We start from the raw sequence: 21041 nt of genomic DNA on the forward strand, positions 1-21041 counted from the left end.
GGGCCGGGGAGTGAGGGAAGTAGCCACACACTTGGGAAAGCTTGTCAAAAGTGAGCATTCTTCCACATTGAGACCATTCAGCAGCAGCTCCATTGACATGCTTGGAGTCGGGCCTCTGAAGCTTTTCTGCCTGCTCAAGCAACGCAGAAGCATGAAAGTGCCACCAAATGCTCCAGAACGTTTCACCCCTCAGGCGCCGACTGCAAATTAATGTGTGTTTTAGGGGGCAGCAGAGCAATTGGCCGACTGGACAAGTTGTACAATCACCTTGTGAAAGGTGGACATGGTGCAGTCACTGGTAGAGGCACTCACAGCCCCTTGTGTTTTAATATCCATTTACCAAATCAGGCGCAGAAGACATTCTGTGAATCACAACTGTTGTATTGTTAAATTATAGTTCAGAACAAATACCAATTCACACTCTTCCCTTCTGGATCCTCTCTACGTTCAGAAGCTAACCCACTACTGGGGAAAAACCCAAGCTCTTAAGTACAGACTTCATTGAGCTCATTGAAACTTGTCCTGGTTTTAGTCTTAAAGGGACCTGCATTTCTAACCTTGTCACCTTGCGATGTCTCTATTAAGATTTGGGCCAGTTTCCATTGTGGTTCAAGCTAACAGTGCAGCTTTGTGGCTTAAAGACCAAAGAAGAAGAGAGCAGCGGAGCTACCTGGCTCCACAAAGGGACGAGCACCTCAAGATGAAGGGGCAGCAGGCCCTACATAACTGAAGATCCACAGTAAGCTGCTGCTCGTAGGTGCCTTGCTTGACCCAGGGTCTTAGTGCCCGTCATTCCTGCAGATGACTGAGAACCAGTGTTGCCGAAGACTCCGCATGTCTAGGGAACTGGTTGGTCACATTGCCACCTGCTGCAGGATTTAGCGCCATGGGGTAATGGAGAGCACCCACTGCCAGTAGCTGTGAAAGTGACCGCAGTGCTGAATTTTTAAGCCAATGGCTCCATCCAGGGCTCCACAGGTGACCTGTGCAGGATCTCACAAGCCTCCACGCACAAGTGTATCCAGGAGGCCACAGACGCCATCTTTGCAAAGGCGCAGAACTTTGTGCGTTTTGCTCAGGATCAGGAAAGCCAGGAAGCAAGATCGCTGGGCTTTGCCCAAAACTCAGGTTTTCCACAGGTGCAGGGTGCCATCGACTGCACTCACGTGGTGTTTAGATCTCCATGGCAACAAGCAATCAACTACATTAACCACAAGGGCTTCCCCTCGCTGAATGTTTAGCTGGTCTGCAACCACTACAAACACATCCTATAAGTCGGCACACGATTCCCAGGGAACATCCATGACTCCTACATCCTTAACAGGTCTCAGTTCCCTGACATCTTCGAGGGGCCAGAGAGGCTGTAGGGTTGGTTCATCAGGTACAAGGGCTACCCATGGAGGACGTGGCTAATGATGCCCGTGCAGCGGCCTCAGACTGCAGCAGAGCGAAGATACAACGAGGCACATGCCACGACCTAGATTTTGGTGGAGCAAATGATAGGCATCTTGAAAATGAGATTCCGGTGCCTCAACAGCTCCAGTGGAGCACTGCAATACATGCCCCAGAGAGTGCCATGCATCATCGTCGTTTGCTGCACACTCCACAGCCTGGCGCTGCAACGGGGAGAGAACCTGGCTCAAGAGATGGAGGAACTGCACATCTCCAGTGAGGAGGACGTTGAAGGGGATGACTATGATGAAGTCCTTGAAGGCAAAGATGCCAGCGATGAGGCCATCGCAGTGGTCAGACAATTCAGGCATGCTCGGGAGGCCCTCACAGCCACAAGGTTTGTGGAGGGTGATGACGAAGACAGCCCTGAGATTCTCACCTTGCATCTATGAACGTTTGACTCCTGTGCGGCTGATGGCAGTGCACATACTGTGTTCAGGCTCATGTTATGGAGTCGCAACGGAGGCCCTAATAGTCGCTAGATTTCAGGAGGAGAATGATGATGATGTGTAGTGAGCACACTCCATAGATTTTCAAATTGCCTCTGTGAATGTCTGATTCCTGTAAGGCTGAGGGCAGCTCACTTGCGCTCTGTGATCAAGGTCATATCATGGAGACACAGCTGTGAAACTTTTAATGCACCTGACCCTTTGTCAGCCTTCAGTACCTGACCCCTTCAGGAGCACAGCATCACCGGTCACAGATGCTGAAGAGATGGGGGACGAGCCCCACCTCAAAAGATACTGAGAGCACACAGAGAATGATGGAACTCTGTGATGCCTGCCCACGACATTCTGGCAGCAATGACAAGCACCATCAAGGTGCATGCATCACTGATGTGTTCAGTGAGTGTGAAGCTGCACCATCACTTTGGTCTGAAGGTTACACACCTGTATAGGGAGGAGGCCCTGGACTGAGACACTTGAGACATCTTGTGAAGGATCCAAGGTTTCACATCTGAGTGACATGCACACTGCTCATCATAACAAGGAGCCATAGACAAGGAGACATTCTTGGGAGTTTATTAGCAAGCACTTGTACTTAATGTTCACTATTAACACCTGTGCCCAAGCTGTGCGACTACATATTCTTAACCTTCCTAACCCTTCCGCTATGTCTTGGTGCTTCCCCCGACATCCACAGCGGAGGTGGAGGCAGTCTGCCACGCCCTGTCTGTGATGAGCTTGGTGGACGTCCTCTGGAGGGCCGAGACCTGGAGGCCCCAACCTGCTTTTGGGGTCCCGCTGTGTGGCAGTGGCACCCTCAGCCTGTGGAGCTGGAGCTGCTGGGATCACGGGGTGTGGGTGAGCGCTGTGATGGGCCTTACATTAGGCCGTCATCAGATTCTTCTTTTGAGGTGCCTTCAGGGTTTGAGTCGAGGACCTGGCTCGTGGGCCCCCTCAGCTGCTTCCCAGATGTACCTGCCAAAGCAAAGAAATAATTAGTGCTGGCAGGGGACTGTGGAACAGGGGAACTGACTCACAGCATGGTTGTCTGATGGATGTTGCACTGCTTGATCCTTACTTGGTTGAGCATTGACAACCTCACCATCAGCACAAGAACGGTCCAGATCATCGCCGGCCAGCTGGATGACTCTATTTTCAAAGTCTGTGAGGACCTTGATGTCAGGCATTTGTCCACCATTCATCACCTCTCCCTCTTGCATGCCAACTTGCCCTGCATGAAGGCCGATGGAGAGAGTGTAAGCAGGATGCCTGCCAGGCCAGATGAGAAAGTTGCCTGGCATTTGTGGGTGGTGAAGTGTGCCGTGGACAGGATGAGGACATGATCCGCAGGACAGATGAAAGTGTGTGAGAGAGTGTGAAAAGTGATATCCCTTGAACTGGCAATGAGTGAGATCCCTGTGGATGTGTGATGGGTTTGTGAATGTTAGAGTTGAGTGATGAGATGAGTGACCTACTCTGGTGGAACAGAGGAGACCATTCATCCTCTTCCACTGTTTGGCTGTCCTATTTGGCAGGGCATTGGTGCTGACCACCGCTGCCATCGCCTCCCATGCTGGATTGGTGACCTTGCTTGCTGGTCTTTGTCCAGAGCGGGTTTAGAGGACTTCACGGTGGGCCTCCACTGTGTCCAGTAAGCACCTGAGGGGGGTGTTGCTAAATTTGGAGGCAGCATGTTTCATCCCTTTGGCAACCATGAATTTGCAGCAGTTTCTGATCCCTTAGAGTGTTAGCTCTGTGCAGGGGCACCCTTTAATATGGCGCCCAGATTACTGAAGACCTGAGGTTATGGCAGGACGGGTGAATCAGAGGCCACCCCACCAGCGATCCAGCGTGTTTTCTGGGAATGCATTATTAATGAGGTGGGATGTGCCAGGAATGACACGATATGGCATGAAAAACCGCCATTGTGGTCAGCGGGTAAAACGTCCTTTTTCTCGCCAGCTACCACACTTTGTGCAAACCTGAGGTGAATCTGTCTGTAAGGAACTAATGCAGAGCCATAATGAACCGAGCCAATGGAGCATTCAGATAGACAGCCAAAGCCCTAGAATATAAACCAGAGGAAGAAGTGTTCAAACTGTAAAGTGCTCTGGTCACAGACTGAGTACCATTCCTAGCTTGGTTCTCAATTACCAGAACTGGATATTCGGCACTGGAGGCAGTTCAGAAAAGGACCATGAGGCTGATCTTAATTGGGAAACAATGGGGAGTCATGGACATTTCAGCCTAGGAAAGAGAGATTTTCTGAAAGGTTACCTTACAAAGGTATATAAGATAGATAGTTAAGGGGATAGAAAAGATTTGGACAAAGAGGAGTGGGTTCAAGTCAATAAAATGGCAAATATCATAATTCTCTGCCCCCCACCCCCCTGCCCCGAACCCTCCCCCATAGTGTTGTCTTGCACACCAAACTATCTGAAAATATATTTCGTGGAGGCAAAACCCCAGAAGCATTTAAAAAATCATTTGGATGCTGTAGCGGGGTTATGATTTTAGGATCTCTTGTATTGATGAATTTAAATGGGCCAAATGGCCTTACTCAAAAATAACTATCTTACAATCTTGGTGCTTAAGAGATATTTGGTGATTAGGCTTCAGCTTTACAAACCAGTGTCAGTGTAAACTAAATCATAATAATTAGTTTTATAGCTGATACTATGCTGAATAAATTAATGATGTAATCATTATTTGAATTAATAAATTTGAACCAAATATTTTAAGATGTACCTCAGCTATTTTTGTGCCAAAGGATGTACTAAATTCCAGATAATGGGCTCTTAAGTGTCTGTTTACATTGCTGTAACAGTGGGTTCTTGCCAGATATTTCCAGTATTCTCACTTCCTCTCTTGAAGCCATTGATTCTTGTTGGAGCTTGGTTCTTGGCTACTTTGTGATTTTGTTTATTCTTTCATGGGATGTGAGCATCACTGGCGAGGCCAGCATTTGTTGCCCATCCCTAATTGCTCTTGAACCTAGTGTCTTGCTAGGCTATTTGTCAGGAAAATATAATAATTTTCATAATGTTACTGGAATTTATTGTAAGTAGTGGGGTCTGGGTAGTTTGTATCTGTGTGGGACTTAATTGAATTAAAGATAGCTGGTCTGAAGGCTTTATGTCAGAAGAGAAGCTAGGTTTGAAATGTTAAATAGGTAAACATGACAGAAGTTTTAGAATGTGAGGTATAAAGGGAAAATTTACATTTTTAGATAAACCAGAATAATTTGAATTTCAAAAGAGGTGATGAAATGTTACACTTAGCCAGAAGAAGCCAATAAAGTGTGTTTATTTTTCCCAAAGCTTACTGATAAATTTGGTACCAAGAAAGATTTTTATTATTAGATAAGTACAGTTGAAAAGACGTATTGGGACAATGGGATTTACATTAAAAAGGGAGAAACCTGTATAAAGGAGATGAGATTATGTGTAAGAAGAAGGCATTCTAAGATCTAACAAATGTGAAAAGCCTCCAGCCTCTAAGCCTCAAGTTGCTGTTTGCACGAACTGAAGTGAAGAAAACTCATTGCATTTTACTGTTCAGGGTATTGTGTTACTTTGCCTGGATCTTTTAAAATCTGTGTTTTACTGTTGCCTTAATGGAGGTGTAATTGAGAGTTAGATTAACTAGAGGAGCTAGGAGTTATCATAGTAGTAATTTGTAAACTTATGTATGTGCTTAAAATCATTTTTTATTAATAAAGGTTTAATTTAGTTTTGTAAGAGACCCATAAGACTCAGTGGTCTTATTACTACTGAATTCAAGGTACGAGTCTCGAAATAAATACAAATTGTAAAATGTTTGTGGCATTTGTTTCAGATTTCCCTCTGGGATTCAAATGGTTCAGCATTTACCATCTGCTGTGCCATAACATATTGCAGAGGGTAGTTAAGAGTCAACTACATAACTGTGGGCCTGGAGTCATATGTAGGCCAGACTGGCTAAGGGTGGCAGATTTCCTTCCCTGAAGGACATTAGTGAAACAGATGAGTTTTTACAGTAATCAATGATTCCATCAGCTGCTGTGGTCGGATTTGAACCCATGCCCCTAAGGAATTATTCTGGGATCCTGGATTACTAGTCCAGTGACATTACCACAGTCTCTCTCAAATCTGATACCTCATCCAATTGGCCATTCTTCATGTGAGTTTAGACAATGTTGAAAGGCCATTTAAATTCATGGTACAGTTTGGCCTTGTCTGCACCTGTCACTCATGTGCTGGATATCAATCAGGAGCCAAAACACAGACTAATTGTTATTCCCTTCACTCCCTTTCTGCCAAACCAACCTGGCCCAATGAAGCCAATTGCAATGCCCAAACCATCATCCTGGCTGAGATCAGCTAATTCGGCAAAGACCTGTAACTTACATTCTGACTTTTTTGGTCTGAGGCCTGTGCGTCCCGGGTACTCTCACTGTAAACCTACTGACCCATCAGAGAGCACTGTAGTTATTAAATATTATCTTCCCGAAATCAACTATATATTCCAAACTATTTAACTGACTGTCTTCTTCCAAATCAATGATTAATTTTGGTTTTCTCTTAAATCAGTTTCTTGCGAGTTTTGAACCGTTCATTGCCCCTCTTCATGATCCTGTCTTGGATTTACTCAGTAGCGATGATAATCAAAGGGATGGTTCACGAGAAGGAGGCGCGACTGAAGGAGACAATGAAGATGATGGGACTGACCAATGGAATGTTGTGGATCAGCTGGTTCATCAGTAGCTTCATCCCTTTCCTCATCAGTTCTGCTTTTCTCACTTTAATCCTGAAGGTAAATGCCCTGTAATGGCTGAAGAAAGTGAAATTATTTTCTTTTTCAGTTTATCTTCATGCTGAAGACCATTCCTGAGGCAGTTGTACATCTTTTTAATGAAGACCTTTCAATTTCCTGTCATTCTGAATAACCACGAGCACTGACCTCCTTGTTTTACTTCAAGGCTGTAATTACTTAAAGCCCCTGTGGATTGTACTGCAGCCCTAGAATTCCTACTAACTTTGACTATACCTCATACCTTTGCTTTCATCCTCAGGATATTTTCCAGAGGTCGGAGATAACTATTGTGGCAATCCCATCTGTTTCTCTTGCTTTGTATTTCTCACGTGTCTCTCATTGATCCCATGTCTGATATTGCATCACATGTAATCACATACATTTGGGATTGGGACATCTGGACTCATGCTTGTTCCTACCTTGTGGTAATTGCCTCTATAGATTGACTTTTGTTGTGGAAAGGAATGTGCTGCACAGTTCTGAGGTGATTGTTACCTATACTCTTTGGTACAAATTTAAAAACCTTTTATCAACCTTCTGGATCTGTTCTTCATAAGTCTTGCACTTACCAATTCTCTTTGTAGTAATTGCCCTCTTATTTCCTGTATTTTTATATAGTTTTTCTCTGCCTGTTGGAGATCAAACTTTGAGCCCACCAACATTTATATGAAGCACAATTAATTTCAAATCTTAGTAAGTTAAGTAATTTAACAAAGTACCAAGAATTATCTCTGAAGCAATTAAAGGGTGGTTAGACTGACTCTAAACAGATATCTAGATATTCTTTCTTTTAATCTGTAGTTTTCAATATTAATCTTTCTTTTTGTGTGTTATGCTCCTAGAAATGCACTTTTCAGTTTGCTGGGCTTGAATAAAATACAGATTGCTTTTGGTGGATTTCTAATGCTGAATGGATCGTTCTCTCGTTTATTTGTGTGTACAAGTTAAAAAGATTGGGTTGGATTGCTAGACTTGTCTTGAATGTTTGGCAAAGAATTATATTCATTTTTTCTTTGTGTTACAGAAAGGAGAGATTCTCCCATACAGCGACCCTTCTGTCGTGTTCGTATTTCTTGCAACCTTTGCTGTTGCTACCATCATGCAGTGTTTCTTGATCAGTACGTTCTTCTCTGGTGCAAACCTAGCAGCTGCATGTGGAGGAATCATCTACTTCTCCCTCTACCTCCCATATGTCCTGTGCGTGGCATGGAGAAACTTTGTCACTTACTCACTCCAAATATTCGCGGTGAGTTTAATGGCAGTATTTGGCATAATACCATATGGCTTCTGTTCTGGTATTTACTGGATGAATCCATTTGCTGTTCATTCTGGAATAAACAAAATAAGTGTTGTCACTGCACAGCAGGTCTGTTGAAGTCTGAGAGAAGAAGTAGGGTAAAGCTTTGGGCAGGACTCTTCAGTATTAGTTAGCTTGTTTTGGAGAAGTGTGTAGATTGTAGAAGGAAGAGAAGGCTAAGGGAGTTAAAAGGAGGGCAAGGTCAGTGTTTAGTTTGAGTGCGCAGTGCCTCCCAGCTCATGGGGAGGTGATTTTTAATTGACGGCCGTGTCCTCGACTGCCTAGGCCCCAAACCCTGGAATTTTGGAAGCACTCCGCCTTTAAGACCCTGCTTAAAACCTACTTGAGTCACTGATCTACAATGCCATTCCTGCTGCTTGTTATGTGCAATCTGGTTAGCTGGGGCCAGGTGGTTGGGAGGCGGGTGGGTGTGTTGGGAGTTCAGCAGCTGAAGCTTCATTATATAGTCAAATAATGTAGAAATGACAGAACAGCACTACCTTTATGCCAATTCCTTATTACATTCATACAATTGAGTTTCCAAGGTTGCTCTGTTTACAGGAATCAGTTTAGAGACCTAGAAAGAAGGTTCATTGAATAACCTTTTTCAACTATTTTTTTTCCCCTCGTACCACTTTAGTTCTCGTGAGACTTTGCACCATTTTTTAAAAAATCCACAGCTAGAGTATTATGTCCATTTCTGAGTGCCACACTTTAGGAAGGATGTCAAGCCTTGGAAAAGTTGCAGAGGAGATTTACCAGAATAATATCCAAAATGAGACTTCTGTTGTGTGGAGAGACTAGAGAAGCTGGAATTCTTCTGCTTAGAGCAGAGGCAAGTATTTCATAGAGGGATGCAAAATTATGATGGGCTTGATGGACTGGATAGGGAGGAACTATATCTACTGGGAGGAGGGCTGGTAACCAGAAGAGACAGATTTAAGATAATTGCCCAAAAAATAGCACAGTAGGGAGAGGAGGGTTTTTTTTTAACTGAATTATGGTCCTTCAGCATCCGACAGTTGCCAAAGTGAGAGAGATGGAGTCAGTGGCGAGGGAATGGAGTTTCTAACTGGGACCAACACTTAAATCTTTGTTTTTGGTAGTGTGCAGGCCCTTGAAATTTTTGTGTGACCGTACATAAGCAGAACGTAAAAGGGTCAACTTATATGCAGTATGTGTGGGGATTTCTGAGTCAATACGTGACTGCTCATTTGGAGGGAACATTGACTGGGACTGAGGACAATGGGTATGGTATGAGATAGGAGCAACACTTCTACACTGTCTCATCAAGCATTCTAAGATTTGGTTTAGAACGGTGAGATAGAGAGTAAAGTTCCCGCTACTTCACTCCAACTACGTGTCCTCAATCCAATCCCCAAAAGTTGTATCAGTATGACAATTTTCCACTTCCCTGCCAGCTGTCATATATATCCTCTAAGTGAGATTGAGATTAGAGCTACCTTTAGCACAATTTTTAAACTGTAGCCTAAACAGTACAAGACTGCTGGAGTCATTTAATGTGCGGCCTGTCAAACTAGTAGACATAGTTTCCCAAATCTCATCAGTTTGGGATTAAAGCCAGGACTGGAGAGGGCAAGTGGCATATATCACCCTCACGATTCACTTTTCAGCTGCATAGACCATTAGGCCTGCTTGTGCTGAAAATACCTACCAATATCAAAACGGAGCTTTGGCTAATGGATATTAAATAATAAATGATATGACTCATTTGATCTAGAAATAAAATAGATTGCCTGAATACATGGTGAGTAATTTCCATCAATGTTACCTTAGTCTCAATTTAATCATGTTATTAGAAGTGGTGAGGAAATGGCCTTGTATTGAACACAGGAAAAAGTGAACCAATTCACAGACTATTCAGTGACCAGGCTAGTGTTTCAAATTTCCATCCAATAAACTGCACCCCAGCCAGGTGAATATTCGACTCCGTTCTGTTCTTCTGAATTACTCAGCTTGGGGCAGTATACGGCTATGGGTCAGGTTTTCCCTCTGATTGCTGCTTGATTGTATTTATTTTAAGTGAGAAACACAGAAACATGGCCAAAGATAGATGAGGTAAATCAAAAAGCAATAGTTAGTGTCAACAAAGTTGGGATTCAAAAAAAGCTGAAGATTGTAGAGGCTAGAGAGACTGCGAAAGTGGAGGCGCAGCACCAGAAGATCCCACCAGTGTGAGGCGCTGGAAAATTTCGGCCCGAGAGTTGAAGTTGAGGTAGAGGCCTTGCATCAGAACTCCGGAAAAAAAGGAAGGCCAACCCAAGTAGCATGTAATGATTACAAGGTTCGGTGCTAAAGGTTAGTATAAAGGAACAGCTAATGGATTTAATAAGCTAAAAATTGTTATTTTAAAGAAGAACCGGAACAAGATGAAAGCGTTGTTATACAAAGCTGATCTCCGACAGCAGTGGATTAAGTTGTTGGCATGATTTTGAGCTTCTGCCGGGGCCAGCATAGAAGTTTGGTGTTTGTGATATTGTACGCATGCCAATGCAAATAATGACATTTACCTTCTAAGCTGCATAGTGACATCACTACGTAAGGCTGGAGGATAAAAGGTACAGCCTCCATGTTAGATATTCACTATTGCCTGTGATCTCTACTGCAGATGTTTGCTACAGTCTGTGACTGTGTCAGTAAGTCTTTGTGTGTACCTTATGAGTCACGCCTATAGTCAAGTAATCAGCCTATGTAACTGTTAGGGCCCAGGCTAGATCAAGGCCTGTGCAGAGTTGTATATGGGTGTTGCTAGTAACGAACTTCATGTAATTGTGTTCAACCAGAATGCTCGTCAGTCTCAATATCTTGCTTAGCATAGTTGGCAAAGACACCGATCCCTTGAGGTCTACATTCGTGACCCTCAACATGTATGGTGGCAGCAGACCGTAAGAGACAACAACATTGAGTGGGCGCTAAAAATAGCCCTGCCGGCCAGAGTGCCAGTTCATTGGTTCTATCCAGGCACTGGGCCATTTTTGTGGAGGTGGGAGGGTGGCAGCAGAGCTACTTGCCCAGACAGCAGGTACCTGGCAGGAATCATTAAGAGCCTATTGAGGCTGACTAGGATTTTCCAGTCGTCCCCCTGCAGCAGCAGGGGCCAGTTTAGCTGCCTAGAGACAGCCTTCCAGGGGCAGACCTTATGGGCCGGTGCTCCAGGCACCTGAGGCCCTTGCCTTGGGGCAGGAGCAGCCACAGGCCACCCTGTGGACGGGCACACCCACCCCGACAGTGGTAAGTGGGCTGCAAGATCAAATTTTTAATGTTTTAAATTTTGAGAAGAAAGGGAGAAAGTGTGCTTCCATTTTGAACGGTCCTTTCCCTTACTTTCCCTTATTGCAGTCTGCTGCTCCTTTTACACTGGAAGCGCTCTAATTAGCCCTCCAACTTTGAGAGTCTGCAAGGACAACGAGTCCACCCTCTGGCCAATAATTTGCCACTCTCATGACAGTCGGGTCCTGTGACCATTTCTCCCCCAGGTTTAGGTCCCGGAAATAGTCCTGACGTCTATTTCCCATCATCAGAGGCAAAATCCTGCTCTTTGTTCTTGGGCTAGATTTGATTACGATGGTATTAAGACTCAGGCTTGACTTAATTTAGGGTTACTTCAAATCTTGAGTTAGAATAGATTTAAAGTTGGCTATGGTGGGTTAAATCTTGGTTTTGAGTGTGGTCTCATGCCTGAGTTTGTCAGTCTCAATTAATGTCTGGTTGGAGTCAACTCACCTGGGGTTCGAGTTGATAACAAGTTAGATCTTGGGGTTGAGTCTTGAGTTAGTTGGTTAGTATCTGGTTGTAGTTGATTAGTCTTGTTTTAGAATTTGTTAAATTCTGCTGTGTTGTATGGGTATAAAATCTAAAAATGTTGGAAATATACATCATCCGACGAGGAAGCTGCTGTCCATTTTGCAACAAATTTTTGTCTTTTTTCCTGCTGCAACCATACACACAGCCTGCTCTACCATTCATCTGGATCATGGCTGATCACCCAATTTAATCCGCTTTCCTGCCTGATCTCCATGTCTCTTGCTTCCATTACAGTCCCAAAAAAAATCAGTATATCTCAGTCTTGAATATTGAATATACCCTTGGGGGTAGAGAATTCCAAAGATTCACAGTCTTCTGAGTGAAAATAATTCTCATCTCGGTCTTAGATGGGTGACTCCTTATCCGGAGACAATGCCCCCGTTCATAGAATCATAAAATTGTTACAGCGCAAATGGAGGCCCATTGTGTACGTGCTGGGTCTCTGCAAGAGTAACTCAGCAAGTCCCATTCTCCTGGTCTTTCCTCTGAGTCCTTCAATTTTTTTCTTTTTGGGTGCTTATCCAATTCCTTTTTGAAAGCCATGATTGAATCAACCACAACCATACTCTCAAACAGTACATTCCAGATCCTAACCATTCACTCCATTAAAAAAATGTTTTCCTCATCTCCCTGTTAGTTCTTTTGCCAATCACTTTAAATCTCTGCCCTCTCACTCTCAACCCTTTTGCCAATAGGAATAGTTTCTCGCTATCTACTCTGTGTAGATCCCTCATGATTTTGAACATCCCTATCAATCTCCCCTCAACCATCTCTTGTCAAAGGAGAACAATCCCAGCTTCCCCAATCTATCCACACAACTGAAGTCCCTCATCCCTGGAACCGTTCGTGTAAATCTTTTCTGCAGCCTCTTTAAAGTGTTCAAACTCAACTAAAGTGTGGTACCCAGAATTGGATACATTGCTTTACAAAGGTTTATCACAACTTCCTTCTTTTGTACTCCATGCCTCTTTTTATAAAGCCCAGGATCCTTGTCTGCCTTTTTAAACACTTCCTCAACCCGCCCTGCTACTTTCAACAATTTGTGCACTTATACCCTCACGTCTGTGTTCTTGCACCTCCTTTAGAATTGTACCCTTTCTTTTGTATTGCCCCTCTCAGTTCTTCCTACTAAAATGAATCACTTCCACTTGTCTGCATTAAATTTCATCTGCCATGGGTTCCACCTATTCCACCAACCTGTCTGTTCCCTTAAAGCCTATCACCATCCTCCTCACAGTTCACAATGCTGTCAATTTTTGTCATTTTCAAATTTTGAAATTGTGCCCTGTACACCCAAGTCTTGGTCATAAATGTATATCATGAGAAACAGTGGTCTGACTGCTGATACCTGGGGAACCTCACTATATACTTTTCATCAGTCTGAGAAACAGTCATTCACCACTATTTCCATTATTTTTAAATCTATACCTGTAATGCCCTGTCAGTCTTTCCACCCCACCCCCACTAGAGCTGTACCTTGAGTGTCCTGCCATCCATTCTTAATTAGCACATTCTCTTAGATAATGTCACCACCTTTAACACCTCTTTGTTCCTTTGTCTGTGACATCTTTTGATTATCTGCTCCTATCACTGCTTGCTTGTCCTTACAACAACCCCCCCCTCCCCCCCCACCTTAAACCAGCTTATATTTCACCCCTCCTAATTTTACTCAGTTCTGTTGAAGGGTCATGAGGACTCGAAACGTCAACTCTTTTCTTCTCCGCCGATGCTGCCAGACCTGCTGAGTTTTTCCAGGTAATTCTGTTTTTGTTTTGGATTTCCAGCATCCGCAGTAGTTTTTTGTTTTTATTCACCACCACTGTTTCCTGTCACTCAGCCAACCAGTATTCATGCTGCCACTGTCTTTTATTCCAAAGGGCTGACGAGCCCTTTATATGACAATTATCAAACATCTTCTGAAGTCCATGTATACCGCATTCCACTCATAATCCTCTTTCTTTTTAAACCTCCATTTTAAAAAAAAACTCAATTATATTAGTTAAATACTATTTGCCATTAACAAATTCATGCAGACTCTTTGTGATGAATCCGCATTTGTCCAAGCGACTTAATTTTGTCCAGGATTGTCGTTTCCCAAATCTTTCTCAGAACCAAGGTTAACTAGCCTGTAGTTGCTGGGCTTCTCCTTCCATCCATTTTTGAATAAGGGTGTAACATTCACAATTTCCTAGTCCCCTGGCACTACCTCCGTTTCCAAGGAGGATTGGAAAATTATGACCACTGCCTCTGTAATTCCCAGCCTTCCTTCCATCAGCATCCTCAGATGCATCCCATCCATCCCCAGTGCCCAAGTCTTTCCAATACCTCCTCTTGATCAATTTTACTGTGACAAAAATTTTCTAAATAATTTAAAAAAAATTTGCTGAGAGCACTATTTGAAACCGAGTCCATACTGCACAATTTGCTGTAACACAGAACGTGATATCATGTGCCTTACAACCACCAGCTGACTGCATAATAAAAACATCATCTTTGTTTAAAATCTTGGCTTTCATATTTTGTAACCTACAAATTTTTAATCTAAAGCTCTGGACCTCTAAATTTTGTGGTTCTGTCCAACAACACTACTTGTCTAGCATGTAATAGCATTACTGTTAGAGGTCATTTTCTTTCAGTAGCAGTATCATATCAGATCACTGAGATATATCTACATCATGCAAGTTAAAAGGAAAAAAGTCTAAAGAGAGAAGTCAAAGATGCAGCTATTCCCAACTAACATCTACGATCCCAAGGACATTGAGATCACTGGTAAGAGATTAGGTAGACTGAACATTTTCCCCAAAGGATTGAAACATTATTCGTACCCAGCTGCTAACAATTTTATGCGTAAAACTCTACAGATTTACAGCATAAATAGAGATCAAAGTAGATGAATTTACATGCATTTCTGAATTTCTTGTTTTCTGTTAAGAGGTCAGGAAAACCAGTAAATCAGTGTGTGGTGTGTGTGTCGGGGGGGGTGGGGTGGGTGTGTGTGTGTGTGTGTCGGGTGGGGTGGGGGGGCGTGTGTGTGTCGGGTGGGGTGGGGGGGTGTGTGTCGGGGGGGTGGTGGGGTGGGGGTGTGTGTCGGGTGTGGTAGGGGTGTGTGTGTGTGTCGGGGGGTGTGTGTGTGTGTCGGGGGGGTGGGGTGGGGGTGTGTGTGTGTGTGTGTGTGTTGGGGGTGTGTGTGTGTGTGTCGGGGGGGTGGGGTGGGGGTGTGTGTGTGTGTGTTGGGGGGGTGTGTGTGTGTGTGTCGGCGGGGTGGGGGTGTGTGTGTGTGTCGGGTGGGGTGGGGTGGGGGTGTGTGTGTGTGTCGGGTGGGGTGGGGTGGGGGTGTGTATGTGTGTCGGGTGGGGTGGGGTGGGGGTGTGTGTGTGTCGGGTGGGGTGGGGTGGGGGTGTGTGTGTGTCGGGTGGGGTGGGGTGGGGGTGTGTGTGTGTCGGGTGGGGTGGGGGTGTGTGTGTGTCGGGTGGGGTGGGGGTGTGTGTGTGTCGGGTGGGGTGGGGTGGGGGTGTGTGTGTGTGTCGGGTGGGGTGGGGGTGTGTGTGTGTGTCGGGTGAGGTGGCGGTGTGTATTATTCGGGTGGGGTGGGGGTGTGTGTGTGTGTCGGGTGGGGTGGGGGTGTGTGTGTGTGTGTCGGGTGGGGTGGGTGTGTGTGTGTGTGTGTCGGGTGGGGTGGGTGTGTGTGTGTGTGTGTCGGGTGGGGAGGGGTGGGGGCGTGTGTGTGTCGGGTGGGGTGGGGTGGGGGCGTGTGTGTGTCGGGTGGGGTGGGGTGGGGGCGTGTGTGTGTCGGGTGGGGTGGGGTGGGGGCGTGTGTGTGTCGGGTGGGTGGGGGTGTGTGTGTGTCGGGTGGGGTGGGGTTGTGTGTGTGTGTGTCGGGGGGGGGTGTGTGTGTGTGTCGGGGGGGTGGGGTGGGTGTGTGTGTCGGGGGGGTGGGGTGGGTGGGTGTGTGTGTGTGTCGGGGGGGAGTGGGGGTGTGTGTGTGTGTGTCGGGGGGTTGGGGTGGGTGTGTGTGTGTGTGTCGGGGTGGGCTGGGGGTGTGTGTGTGTCGGGTGGGGTGGGGGTGTGTGTGTGTCGGGTGGGGTGGGGTGGGGATGTGTGTGTGTGTCGGGTGAGGTGGGGGTGTGTATGTGTCGGGTGGGGTGGGGATGTGTGTGTGTGTCGGGTGAAGTGGGGGTGTGTGTGTCGGGTGGGGTTGGGGTGTGTATGTGTCGGGTGGGGTGGGGTGGGGGTGTGTGTGTGTGTCGGGTGGGGTGGGGGTGTGTGTGTGTCGGGTGGGGTGGGGTGGGGCTGTGTATGTGTCGGGTGGGGTGGGGTGGGGGTGTGTGTGTGTCGGGTGGGGTGGGGTGGGAGTGTGTGTGTGTCGGGTGGGGTGGGGTGGGGGTGTGTGTGTGTGTCGGGTGGGGTGGGGTGGGGGTGTGTGTGTGTCGGGTGGGGTGGGGTGGGGGTGTGTGTGTGTGTCGGGTGGGGTGGGGTGGGGGTGTGTGTGTGTGTCGGGTGGGGTGGGGTGGGGGTGTGTGTGTGTGTCGGGTGGGGTGGGGTGGGGGTGTGTGTGTGTGTCGGGTGGGGTGGGGGTGTGTGTGTCGGGGGGGTTGGGGGGGTGTGTGTGTCGGGGGGGTGGGGTGTGTGTGTGTGTGTGTCGGGGGAATTGGTGGGGGTGTGTGTGTGTGTGTCGGGTGGATGGGGTGGGGGTGTGTGTGTGTGTCGGGTGGATGGGGTGGGGGTGTGTGTGTGTGTCGGGTGGATGGGGTTGGGGTGTGTGTGTGTGTCGGGTGGGGTGGGGGTGTGTGTGTGTGTGTCGGGGGGGGGTGTGTGTGTGTGTCGGGGGGGTGGGGTGGGTGTGTGTGTCGGGGGGGGTGGGGTGGGTGGGTGTGTGTGTGTGTCGGGGGGGGTGGGGGTGTGTGTGTGTGTGTCGGGGGGTTGGGGTGAGTGTGTGTGTGTGTCGGGGTGGGCTGGGGGTGTGTGTGTGTGTGTGTGTGTCGGGGGGGTGGGGTGTGGGTGTGTGTGTGTCGGGGGAATTGGTGGGGGTGTGTGTGTGTGTGTCGGGTGGATGGGGTGGGGGTGTGTGTGTGTGTCGGGTGGATGGGGTGGGGGTGTGTGTGTGTGTCGGGTGGATGGGGTTGGGGTGTGTGTGTGTGTCGGGTGGGGTGGGGGTGTGTGTGTGTGTGTCGGGGGGGGGTGTGTGTGTGTGTCGGGGGGGTGGGGTGGGTGTGTGTGTGTGTCGGGGGAATTGGTGGGGGTGTGTGTGTGTGTGTCGGGTGGATGGGGTGGGGGTGTGTGTGTGTGTCGGGTGGATGGGGTGGGGGTGTGTGTGTGTGTCGGGGGAATTGGTGGGGGTGTGTGTGTGTGTGTCGGGTGGATGGGGTGGGAGTGTGTGTGTGTCGGGTGGGGTGGGGTGGGGGTGTGTGTGTGTGTCGGGTGGGGTGGGGTGGGGGTGTGTGTGTGTCGGGTGGGGTGGGGTGGGGGTGTGTGTGTGTGTCGGGTGGGGTGGGGTGGGGGTGTGTGTGTGTGTCGGGTGGGGTGGGGTGGGGGTGTGTGTGTGTGTCGGGTGGGGTGGGGTGGGGGTGTGTGTGTGTGTCGGGTGGGGTGGGGTGGGGGTGTGTGTGTGTGTCGGGTGGGGTGGGGGTGTGTGTGTCGGGGGGGTTGGGGGGGTGTGTGTGTCGGGGGGGTGGGGTGTGTGTGTGTGTGTGTCGGGGGAATTGGTGGGGGTGTGTGTGTGTGTGTCGGGTGGATGGGGTGGGGGTGTGTGTGTGTGTCGGGTGGATGGGGTGGGGGTGTGTGTGTGTGTCGGGTGGATGGGGTTGGGGTGTGTGTGTGTGTCGGGTGGGGTGGGGGTGTGTGTGTGTGTGTCGGGGGGGGGTGTGTGTGTGTGTCGGGGGGGTGGGGTGGGTGTGTGTGTCGGGGGGGGTGGGGTGGGTGGGTGTGTGTGTGTGTCGGGGGGGGTGGGGGTGTGTGTGTGTGTGTCGGGGGGTTGGGGTGAGTGTGTGTGTGTGTCGGGGTGGGCTGGGGGTGTGTGTGTGTGTGTGTGTGTCGGGGGGGTGGGGTGTGGGTGTTTGTGTGTCGGGAGGTTGGGGTGGGTGTGTGTGTGTGTCCGTGTCGGGGGGGTGGGGTGTGGGTGTGTGTGTGTCGGGGGGGTGGGGTGTGGGTGTGTGTGTGTCGGGTGGGTGTGTGAGAGAGATATCTCATGCACCCAAATATCCAGCTTGGGATCGATGTCATTTGAAGCTTGCTACAGGGCAAGGCTCCCCTGACATCATCTTCAGCAAGTGCCTGGAGGAAAGAGATAGCAACCCAATGGGAATGCTGTCCTAATTTTCCTTCCTTATCAAGAAGATACCCGTCTTCCACTTTCCAACTCTCCAAGAGGCATTGCTTTAATTAGAAACTGCGCAGAGTGTGACAAAAGAAACACGCATCATGGCCTAAATCTCCAGCCAGGGGAAGCAACCTCTCTGCATCTACCCTGTCACTCCTCAGAATCTTATGTTTCAATGCCAACACCTTTCATTCTTCTAAATTCCAGAGTTTAGGCCAATTCTACTTAATCTCACCTTGTTGGGCAACACTGTCATTCCTAGAATCGATCTAGTGAACCTTTGTTGCATCCGTTTTAAGGCAAGTATACCCTTCTTTGAGTTTGGAGGCCAAAACACTGCAAAGTACTCCAGGTGTGATTCACTAAACACACAAAAGCAAGATACTGCATCTGATGGAAATCTGAAATAAACACAAAATGCTGGAAAAACTCAGCAAGTCAGGCAGCATCTGTGGAGAGAGAAGTTAATGGGTAGAATCTCAGAACCTCATTACAGCCTTGGTTCAAACATGGACAGAAGAGCTGAACTCCCGAGGTGAGGTGAGAGTGACTGTCCTTGACACCAAGGCAGCATTTGACAGAGTGTGGCATCAAGGAGCCCCAGCAAAACTGGAGTCATTGGGAATCAAGGGGTAAACTCACCACTGGAGTCATACCTAGTGTAAAGGAAGATGGTTGTGGTTGTTGGAGGTCAGTCATCTCAGCTCCAGAACATCACTGCAGGAGTTCCTCAGGGTAGTGCCCTCGGCCCAACCAGCTTCATCTGCTTCATCAATGACCTTCCTTCCATCATAAGGTCAGAAGAGGGGATATTCGCTGATGATTGCACAATGTTCACCATTCACAACTCCTCAGATACTGAAGCAGTCCATGTCCAAATGCAGCAAGACCTGGGCAATACCAGGGTTGGGCTGACATGTGGCAAGTAACATTTGCACCACACAAGTGCCAGGCAAAGACCATCTCCAACAAGAGAGAATCCAACCATCGCCCCTTGATGTTCAATGGCATTACCATCACTGAATCCCCTACTATCAACATCCTGGGGGTTACCATTGACCAGAAACGGAACTGGACGAGCCATATAAATACTGTGGCTACAAGACCAGGTCAGAGGCTAGGACAACTAACTCACCTCCTGACTCCCCAAAGTCTGTCCACCATCTTCAAGGCACAAGCGAGGAGTGTGATGGAATACTCCCCGCTTGCCTGGATGAGTGCAGCTCCCACAACACTCAAGAAGCTTGACACCATCCAGGACAAAGCAGCCCGCTTAATTGGCACCACATCCACAAACATTCACTCCCTCCACCACCAACGCACAGTAGCAGCAGTGTGTACCATCTACAAGATGCACTGCAGGAATTCACCAAGGCTCCTTCGACAGCATCTTTCAAACACACGACCACTACTATCTAGAAGGACAAGGGCAGCACATACATGGGAACACCACCACCTGGAAGTTCCCCTCCAAGTCACTCACCATCCTGACTTGGAAATATAATGCCGTCCTTCACTGTCGCTGGATCAGAATCCTGGAACTCCCTTCCTAACAGCACTGTGGGTGTACCTACACCACATGGACTGCAGGGGTTCAAGAAGGCAGCTCAACACGACCTTCTCGAGGACAACTATGGATGGGCAATAAATGCTGGCCCAGCCAGCGAAGCCCACATTCTGTGAATGAATAAAAAAAATAATTTAATGCTCTCCCCTGTGGTGAGTTTGGTAGTGGGGGGGGCATTTAATCTGGCAGGAGGGTGGCAGGTGGGAATGCCGCCACTGCCCCCCCCCCCCCCCAACCCCCACCCCCAATCCACTCCAATTAAGTCCATGTTGGGAAGGCCAAAGGCCAGTAAGTGACCAATTAATGCCCACATAAGTGTCTCATTCTGCTGCTGCAGGTATTAACCCAGCGGCAGGCTGGGGACTCGCCATGCTGGGAACACTGGCAAACCTATACAGAGTTGCTTGCCGGCTCTGGGTTGCTCCTTCACTCAGTGCCTGATCAAGTGACATCGGGATGGGGGTGCTTGCTGAGTGCTACCCCTTGCCCTTGCTGCCAACTCTCCTCTCCTGTGACCCCTACCTCATGAACCCCTCATGCCATCACTCACCTGTGGCCTGTGTTCATCCACAATCCTAGGCCTCTGGTAGGTTTAGTACCAACAGCAGCCTCTGGTGACACTGCCGTTCAATAGAGCTGGCAGCCTCTGATTAGCTGGCACTCTCGACAAATGGGACATGCACCCTGGGGTCATTGATCCTGGGGCAGGATTGCCACTGGCCTGTCAAGTACCTGAGTGGCTCTTAATTCGGTAGGCCTTCCTGAAAAGAGACGACGCAGGGCTCTCTGGCTCTCCCGACCACCCAATGTTTTGGATCGATGACCTTTTATCAAAATTGGGATAAGTTAGAAATGTAATAAGTTTTAAGTAGGTGAAATGTAGCAACTCTTCAGCTGAAGTTCCTTGAGTCTCAGACACGTTGCAGATATGGTTGCTCAGGATCTTGCTGGTCTCCAGCTTCCCCACACAGCAGTAATGACACTCTCTACTTGCCCTGCCTTCCATGTCTGACCTTATTTAATTAAAATTAATTTAAGGTTTTGATTTACTTGATATTTTTAGTTTTGTTTCAGCTTATCTGCTTTTAGTTATTGATTTCCGTAAAGTGATATAGTTTCCTAGCTCTTAATTTAAACTACTGGCCTAGCTTAAAGAGCAAAACATGGTAACACTCAGCAGCCAATTGCCTACCTACTGCCCTGTGATGTCACTCTTTGATTATCTTTTGATCCCTCCTCTATAACAGCATGTCAGAGGTGCCAGCCCTGTTATACTGAGGTCTGGCTGCTCCAATAGTGAGACATCAAATCCTGGGAAAGGCAAAGAAAACAATAATAAGTTAC

General features: G+C 47.8%; 1 protein-coding gene across 1 annotated transcript in view; it reads left to right on the forward strand.

Annotated features, from left to right (window-relative positions):
• The window catches only part of LOC144688799 (phospholipid-transporting ATPase ABCA1-like), a 132275-nt gene that overhangs the window by 35152 nt on the left and 76082 nt on the right, over window positions 1-21041 (forward strand). The window contains exons 9-10 of the mRNA XM_078555751.1: window positions 6470-6692; window positions 7717-7938. Of these exons, the coding sequence (XP_078411877.1) occupies window positions 6470-6692; window positions 7717-7938 (445 nt within the window). The remainder of the gene's footprint in view (window positions 1-6469; window positions 6693-7716; window positions 7939-21041) is intronic.

The sequence above is a fragment of the Cetorhinus maximus genome, chromosome 13, assembly GCF_964194155.1.
Source record: "Cetorhinus maximus chromosome 13, sCetMax3.hap1.1, whole genome shotgun sequence".
Taxonomy (NCBI): domain Eukaryota; kingdom Metazoa; phylum Chordata; class Chondrichthyes; order Lamniformes; family Cetorhinidae; genus Cetorhinus; species Cetorhinus maximus.